The sequence below is a fragment of the Eublepharis macularius genome, chromosome 5 (genome assembly GCF_028583425.1).
Source record: "Eublepharis macularius isolate TG4126 chromosome 5, MPM_Emac_v1.0, whole genome shotgun sequence".
In the NCBI taxonomy this organism is placed as follows: Eukaryota; Metazoa; Chordata; class Lepidosauria; order Squamata; family Eublepharidae; genus Eublepharis; species Eublepharis macularius.
This window is the reverse complement of record NC_072794.1, coordinates 9,016,343-9,025,239: the sequence shown is the minus strand read 5'-3', so window position 1 is coordinate 9,025,239 and position 8,897 is coordinate 9,016,343. Positions and strand designations below refer to the sequence as shown.

At 50.7% G+C, this 8,897-nt stretch overlaps 1 protein-coding gene across 1 annotated transcript in view; it reads right to left on the bottom strand.

The window, feature by feature from the left end:
- Positions 1-1,609: 1,609 nt before the first annotated feature.
- LOC129331112 (guanine nucleotide-binding protein subunit alpha-15-like) overlaps positions 1,610-8,897 on the bottom strand; it is a 60,075-nt gene continuing 52,787 nt past the window's right edge. Inside the window, exon 7 of the mRNA XM_054981463.1 lies at positions 1,610-2,513. Within this exon, the coding sequence (XP_054837438.1) occupies positions 2,272-2,513 (242 nt within the window). The 3' untranslated portion in view covers positions 1,610-2,271. The remainder of the gene's footprint in view (positions 2,514-8,897) is intronic.

Below are 8,897 nucleotides of genomic sequence, written 5' to 3'. Positions count from 1 at the left end.
AATTCCACCAGAGTCAACGCCTGAGTGCAAAGAACAGTCATCAGCCCAGCTTTTATTCTTCAGGTGAAAACTGGCAAACCCTCAGCCTCAGGATTCTCACCCTGAGTAGGAGCTCCTCCCCAAAACCACAAATCTTTAACCAGTTTGCCTCAGAAACTGGTCCCTAAGATGGCTGTTCTCTTCCTAAAGAGTTCACTATAAGTAGCCTGCATTCTCACAAAAGACAGGCTCTGAGACATCCAAAGTCTCCCCCAAAAGGAGCTCATAGCTCTGTAAGAGCAACCCCTGTCTCCAAACGTTCATTGTGCCAGTCTGCTTACACGCAAGGCCAACTCTGAGACCGGATCCCTCCAGTCTCATATTCTGAAAGTTCAGACCCTATCTGACAAGAGCCTGACTCGAACCGCTTTTTCTCTCACTCCCCTCTGCCACTCACGGGCCCTGGCGGGGGAATGTGCAGAGCACAGGGCTGCCAATCCCCTTGTGGGGGCCAAGGATCCCCCGCCCCCAGCCTTGCCCCCTGCTGCCATTCACCTGGCCAGCAGGGGGAAAAGCCCCGGGAGGCCGAAAACCTCTTGGGCCAGTGTGCAGCAGGCATACTCCCGCCAGGCACGACAACATCACTTCTGGCATGATGATGGCGCTTCCGGAAGTGTTGTCATCATGGCTGCCAAGAGCACGTGCACACAAGGTGATGATCACCCATATTAAGTGCTAGGTCCCCACCCCTGTTCCCACTGGGAGGGTAAGGGAACCTGGCAGCCCTGGAAGAGCAGTTAAGAACCCAACAAGCATACAGAGGATTGGTGATTGACAGAAAGAGAAAGGACCTCCATCACAGGGAGCTATCTGGGCTTTTTTTTTGCTTGCTTATAAACATGAGTGTTACGTAAACAAACAGGGGCCCATTCAGGCATTCACTTTGCCAGATTTAAAGGAGGACTATGGGACTGAAGCAACAGCCAACCAAGCAAGATCAAGTAGCAGGATCAGTCCATCAACACAAAACACACCTGGGTGTGATAAAGCACCATTTTTATTAGGAATAAGTAATGTTCTGACAACACTGCGAGCTTTTGGGATAAAGCGTGCAGAGGACCTTGTCTCCCAGGTAGCCCTTAATTTTCTTCAGATTCAACTCCTGCACACTTGAGGGAGAGAGGAGGAAACGGCAAAACAGCAGGCGGAATTGCTGCAGGCATGGAATGCCAACTAAGGAAATGTATACAGGGTCGGAGATCCTCAGCTGTCACGCTCTGATTTATTGGTGCAGAGGGGCTCTCTCGGGGCTTCTCTTGCTCAGGCTCTCTTTAAGCACATGCCCTCTCCCCATATTCCTTAGGTCAAGTAGTGCTGCAGGCTTGTATCCTGACACCCAAGAGTTAAAGTAGAAGCTGGAAATCCCTACATCCAGGGCTTTTTGGGGGGGGGGGAAGAGGTGGTGGAACTCAGTGGGTTGCCCCCGGAGAAAATGTCACATGGCTGGTGGCCCCGCCCCCTGATCTCCAGACAGAGATCAGCGGCGCAGAGGGCGATCTCAACTCCCCTCTGTCTGGAGATCAGGGGGCGGGGCCACCAGCCATGTGACCATTTTCAAGAGGTTCCGGAACTCTGTTCCACCGCGTTCCAGCTGAAAAAAAGCCCTGCCTACATCAGACAATCATAAGCATAATAAAAAAATGAGCATCTCCCTTGCTTAAGTAGAACGTTTTATTTTCTGCCCTGACTTTTGTTGACAAAGTAACTGGCCATTGTGCAGGTGTGCCCAAGAAGTCAGCCTCTCAAGTACCAATCGCTAGAAGTACCCATCGCTTCATCCCAGCAGATGAAGAAGCCACCAGGTTCAGAGGGAGAGCACACACAGGAAGCCTGAGGTCCATTTTCCTGGTTCTAGCATCCAGCCAGATATAGCTAACAGTCAAAGAAACCACAAAACCGGATAGGAGGCAGGGGACAGAGGATGTGGTATGCCATTTCGCAGTATATTATTTCATGCCAAGCCACTTGTGGCAAAGAAACATAGTTGCACAGGTCTTTAGAACCTCATTCAGTGATGCTGGAATGAAGAAAATAGACTTTGGGGGGTTACTCTGCCCCCAGGTCTCCATCTTGTTGCTAGGATTCTCAAGGGGAGCTGCCGTTGAAGAAGATGTTGGCACTAGGAATATTTCAAAAAGAATTAAGTGCCATCAGTTTACCCTCCTCACAGGCCTCTTGGCAATGGCAAAGCAGCTGTGGCCCTTTGTGTGGCAGGCTCTGGTCAATGGCCCTTTAGGACAGATTGAATTCATCCAGGTAGCTGGCCAAGACCACGTCCTTTATGTCCTCGAAAACCGTGCCAATATTCTGTGTGTCTGTGGCACAGGTGTAGTGAGGGTAAAGGATCCTGGGCCTGTAGGTATCTTTGGGAAGCTGAATACTGGAATCAGGGCCAGGGGCCAAGAAGCGTTGGTAGACGTCCATGTACATTTCTAGGATGAACTCCTTGGCTGAATCAGCATCTTGCTTAGGGCCTGGAAATGGAGCAGACACATTGCAAATCACTATCCATGTACTCTGTGCTACCAGAGAAATGCAAATTTTACACTAAAAGTAATCCAGGTTCTTCTTAACACTTTACATGGAAACGCTACGTGGGCATTATCTTGCTGTAACCCTTACAACAGCACAGTAAGGTAAACAAATCTTAATGTTATTCATTTTATTTACTATATTTATATCTTGCCTCTTGTCCAGCATTGAACGCAATGCAGTAGTGTGCGCCCTCCAATCATGTTGTGGGGCCTCATATTGATATCCCTGCCTTTGCTAATGAGAAGGTCAGAGAAGACAATGGATTGTCTAAGGCTGTCTAGCAAATTTGTGACAGACATGAGATTCGAATTCCTAGCTCCTGGAATCACAGCCAGTTTGGTAGTGGTTAAGAACAGCAGGAATCTAATCTGGAGTGCCAAATCTGATTCCCCACTCCTCCTCTTGAAGCCAGCTGGGTGAATTTGGGTCAGTCACAGCTCTCTCAGAGCTCTCTCAGAGCACCTCACAGGGTGATTCTTGTGAGGATAACAATAACGCACTTTGTAAACTACTCTGAGTGGGCGTTAAGTTGTCCTGAAGGGTGGTATATAAATCGAATGTTGTTGTTGTTATTTCAAGAGAGGTAGTGTGCTGCTTAATTCAACCAGAGTCAACGCCTGAGTGCAAAGAACAGTCATCAGCCCAGCTTTTATTCTTCAGGTGAAAACTGTGAGACATCCAAAGTCTCCCCCAAAAGGAGCTCATAGCTCTGTAAGAGCAACCCCTGTCTCCAAACGTTCATTGTGCCAGTCTGCTTACACGCAAGGCCAACTCTGAGACCGGATCCCTCCAGTCTCATATTCTGAAAGTTCAGACCCTATCTGACAAGAGCCTGACTCGAACCGCTTTTTCTCTCACTCCCCTCTGCCACTCATGGGCCCTGGCGGGGGAATGTGCAGAGCACAGGGCTGCCAATCCCCTTGTGGGGGCCAAGGATCCCCCGCCCCCAGCCTTGCCCCCTGCTGCCATTCACCTGGCCAGCAGGGGGAAAAGCCCCGGGAGGCCAAAAACCTCTTGGGCCAGTGTGCAGCAGGCATACTCCCACCAGGCACGACAACATCACTTCTGGCATGATGATGTCTAATAGGTACTGAGCCTGACGCTCAGAATGATTTCAGCCCAGAGTGAGTTTAGCTCAAGACAATGGACTTTATTGCAAGCCAGAACAGACAGACAACTTCAGTTATCAGAACCCCAATATATACACACATACCCCGCCCCTGACTTCACCATCAACCAATAGTAACAAGCACTCTCGAAAACCATCATTTGCATGAACTATATACAATATAACATATTTACACAACAGAGATTGGTCTTTATTTAGAGAGGACTGATTGGCTGCTGCCAACTGTAACAACCAATGATAGATCAAGCCAGAGGAGCCTAACTTTTATTGAAGCTAGGGCCAATACACAACGTTGCTTCCGGAAGTGATGTCATCATGGCTGCCAAGAGCACGTGCACACAAGGTGATGATCACCCATATTAAGTGCTAGGTCCCCCCCCCCACCCCTGTTCCCGCTGGGAGGGTAAGGGAACCTGGCAGCCCTGGAAGAGCAGTTAAGAACCCAACAAGCATACAGAGGATTGGTGATTGACAGAAAGAGACAGGACCTCTGTCACAGGGAGCCTTCTGGGCTTTTTTTTGTGCTTGCTTATAAACATGAGTGGAACATAAACAAACAGGGGCCCATTCAGGCATTCACTTTGCCAGATTTAAAGGAGGACTATGGGACTGAAGCAACAGCCAACCAAGCAAGATCAAGTAGCAGGATCAGTCCATCAACGCAAAACACACCTGGGTGTGATAAAGCACCATTTTTATTAGGAATAAGTAATGTTCTGACAACACTGCGAGCTTTTGGGATAAAGTGTGCAGAGGACCTTATCTGCTGGGTTAGACTCGCCACTCCTCTGCTTGGAAGCCAGCTGGGTGACCTTGGGCCATTCACAGCTCTCTCAGAGCTCTCTCCGCCCCACCCACCTCACAGGGTGTTTTCTTGCAGTGATAATAATAACATACTTATAAACCGCTCTGAGTGGGTGTTAAGTTGTCCAGAAGGGTGGTATGTAAATTGGTTGTTGTTGTTGTTGTTATTTATTATTATTAATGTACTATACCACTACCCAGCAAAAACAGCTCAGTTCTGCAACATGCATTTAAATGTATTTGCCTTTCCCTCATTTTGCATAATTTATTCTATTTTAGCATGCAAAACTTTTTCACTGTGTTAAAAGAGCCAGCGTGGTGTAGTGGTTAGAGTGTCAGACTAGGATTGGGAAGATGCAGGTTCAGCTCCCCACTCTGCCATGGCTGACCTTCAGCCAGTCACATACCAGTCATACAGGGTTGTTGTGAGGATAAATTTATTACCTATATCTATATCTATCTATCTATAGACACACACACACACTAGCAACAAAGTCTGTTGTGGAGGGGAAATACAACGGGCTCTAGAGAGGGCAAGGCAGGTGCCTCCTCTGCACCCCGATCTGGTCAAGTGGGGGGCACAGCAGGAGGGCCAGGCATTGCCCCCTCCATCATGCCCCGATCTGGTCGAGGGGAGGGCAGCATGGCCAGGCCTGGCATTGCCCCCTCTGCTGTGCCCCGATATGGTCAGGGGGAGGGCAGGGCAGCAGGGCCTGGCATTGTCCCCTCCCCAGTGCCGGCCATTCACAGTGGAGAAGGGCTGGGAGGCAGGCCCATCCGTCCTGCCACCCAATCAGGTTGTAGAGAGCTTGGCAGGCAGGCAGGCCCTTCCCTCTGGCGGCCAATCCCAGGCCTGATTTGGACCACTGCAGAGCCCAGGAGCACTGCTGGGGGTAGGGACGGGCCCTGGAGTGCTCCTGCACCCTGCAGCCACCTGATTCAGCACCGATTCAGACCAAATGGAGCATCTGTGGACCTGGGAGCACTGCCTGGGAGGCATCAAGGGCCTCGGAGCACTCCCACGTTGCACAACGGGTCGAATTGGGCCTGCTTTGGGCTGAAATTGCCTTACTGTGGCACGCAGGAGTGTGCTGCACCACCAGGGAGCATACCTAGGGAAGTGCATTCCCCCCCAATCAGCCTGGCCTCTGAGAAGACAGAGACCAGGTCTACCTGCCGTACAACTCTATAGCCTGGGCTGTGAGTCCGGAGGCCAGGTCTACTCATCTTACAAAACCATTGTGAGACGACCTGGCCTTTGGATGTGCAGAGGCCAGGTCTACCCACCTTGCAAAGCTATGGGAAGTAGACCTGGCTTCTGCACATCCAAAGGCCAGGTCTACCTGCCTTGCAAAGCTACAGATGGTAAACCTGGCCTCCGTCCTCTCACCCTACAAGTCTATGGCAGTAGACCTGGGTTCTGCTGGTCTGGAGGCCCGGTCTACTTACCTTGAAAAGCCATGGGATGTAGACCTGGGCTCTACAGGTCCAGCAGGAAGACCACAGCGCCCCCTTTTCCCCCATGGCAGATCAGGACTTGGGGTGTAAGGCTGTGGAGGAAAGCAGGCAAGCCTTGCTGCCCCCCCCGTGCCCCTTCCCCCCGTGACAGATGAAGGCTTGGGGGGGGGGAGGCTTGGGAGGCGGAGCACAGGCCAGCAAGTCATGCCCCTCGCTGGCCCCAGCCCAATCGGGGCTGGGAAGGGCAGAGCCGACCTGTGGGCCCTTCGGAGGGGGCCGCAGAGGCTCGCCCTGACTGTGCCTGCCCCAGAATAAACCAGCGAGTCATCTCGAACACACTTACCCAATTATGTAGTAAGATATTCAACAACAACAACCTCGTAACTTATATGGAAAAACTGCAGATTTCTGATATAACACCTACAGAACTGCATTACTTGGAACAGCGTACATTTTACATCGATACCTGGCTGATACTTAGGTCTCTGGTGGAAACACGTGATCTTTATTTATTATTGATTGTGTGGTGTGAAATTTGAAGAATAATAATAACAATAGTCCACCTTTCTCACTGAGATCCAAGGCAGATCACAAAATGAAGGAGAGAATGAGGAAAGCCGCTTTGAGTCTCCATTGGGGAGAAAGATGGGGTATAAATAATATATATAAATATTTTGGAGATGTTCTAGCTCAGCATTTTCCCAAACTGAGTGCCAGATGCCCAGTTCTGGAAGGATCAGGTCCGAGGGAGGATACAGGTGGCCAGAAACAGAGAAACAGAGAAGATGGACAACAAGGATGGAAAGACCAGGACTCCAGGACTCCATCTACACATCACTAAGTCCTCATGTTGGTTTGGGAGCCAGTTTTGCATGTTCCCAATGCACACTGGCTCTTTTCTGTTTGTGACCAAAACATGCAGAGAGAAGCAGCTATATATATATCCCTCTCCCCTACTCTTGCCGTTTCACATCCTCGACCTTGCTATGGAGCTGCTATTGTCTCAGTTGTGTTGCCAAGTAGGCCCCCTCTCATGCTTTAAGGCCTGCCATGAACTGTGTTGAAGTTTCCTGCATTGCTATTTTACTGCTGCACCAAAGACTGCCCTGCACGTGTGTGTTCTGGTACACGTGTCAGTTTCCTGCTTGCTTGTTAATTACCTTGCTGCTGCAATAGACTGTGTAGTTTACTGACTCCATGTTTGGTTAACTGCACAAAGGACTCTTTTTCTGGGCAGCCCTGCCCTGACCTGTACCTGGACTTCCCAGTGTGTGCTTTGGACTGTATTACAAGTGTGCCCCGTGCCTGCATTGCCATCTGCCACGGACCATGCCTGTTCCCTGCTTTGGACTGTGTTTTGTGTGCTGTTTCCCCTGCCTCTATGGAAGCCTGCCTCATATGGGCCCAAGCCACTGCTAGCAGCCGGGCGCCTGCCAGGGAAACCTCCAGCGAGCCTGGCCAGGCGCTCCCTGGTCAGTTCCCGCCTGGAGCCTCCCGCGGGCCGGTCGCCAAGCTTGCCCTCGCTACCGGGCAGCCTGCTATCCAGCCCCAGCTATGCCCAGCCAGCATCCATGTTCTTAGGCAGCCAGAAGACCCAGGGAAGAAGCCTGCTTTGGGAAGCCATTTCAGAGAAGCGAGCACACCACGTCCGCAGCGAGAGTACCTCGCCCCGCTCTGCATATCTTAGGAGCCGCCCCGGAGAAGGAACTAAGTGCCGACCATCCCAAGCACTTAGAGAATGCATCTCAAAGAAACCTCCGCATTCCAGAAGCTGATGACATCAGGACAAGCCCTGTCCGCTGGAACATCCATTCAGCCCACTCGGATTTCCCCCTCCCTCTTTTGTCCCCTCTTCCTGAGGTGTCACTTATCGCAATCAGATTACCAAAGTGGCCCATCTAAGCCATTCAGTAACCCATTAGAACCTTTGTTTTAAACTGTGAGAACCACCAAGTACAGCACCAGCCCCAGGGTACGTTTTGGGGTATTTAAGCTGGTCTCTCAGACCACACGGTGCTTAGGCCATTCCCATCCAGAACCCCTCGCTGTCTGTGGCTCGTGCCATCCTATCCAGAACCCCTTGCTGTCCGTCTGTGGTCCCAGTGCTGGCATTGGGCCACCTCGCTGCTGTGTCTTTGCTTCGCTACAGGATAAGTGAGTATTCCCCACCATCGTTGGGAACCAGCTAATGCGAACGTCTCTGTATTTCCTACTCTGTATTTCTTAGGTCTTGTGTGTTCTCTGTATGCTTGTGCAAGTTTAGGCTTACGCCACACTAAATACACGTGTTTGGAACCTATTTGTAGTCTGCCTCTTTTTCACTAGAGTGTCTGGGATCGGGACCTCCGTAGACATAGGTTAAGATCCGCGCTAATTTTAAGTTGCAGACTGCCATAGCTAATTCCCCATTATAATAAAGAGCAGTTCTGGTAACAGTTTACTGGTGGAGGATGCGGGCATAACCCGGTTCGTGTGAATGCACGTGAGTCGACACGCGTGTCTTCAGCGAACAGACTTAGAGGAAAATTTTCCAGACCTCAGTGTAAAGAGCGCAATTTAGCTCAGGGAATTAAAAGTGTGAGTGTGTGTGGCTCTAGCGAGCATTCTCTATCTTGTGGGTTGGCTTTTCCCCATTTCTTCCTTCAGCCAGCTTTGGACTACTTGCCTTTTGTGGTGCACCGCGAGGCCCTCCAGCCGTTATAACCGGTGTACTGTGGGTGAGGACCTCTGAACTGGTGAAGTTCCTGGCCACCTTCCGGGCCGCCTAAACGCGTCTATGTGGGTGGGATCCCAGAAGTAGGCTATAGATTTATACGCATCCTGAAGCAGCACATATAAAATTCTTTTCCGCCCTCCCCCGTCTCTCCTAAGTCCGTCCAAATACCCTGTTCCTGCCAGCACTTAGGCTTCAATCCCCCCTCCGGAGGAAACG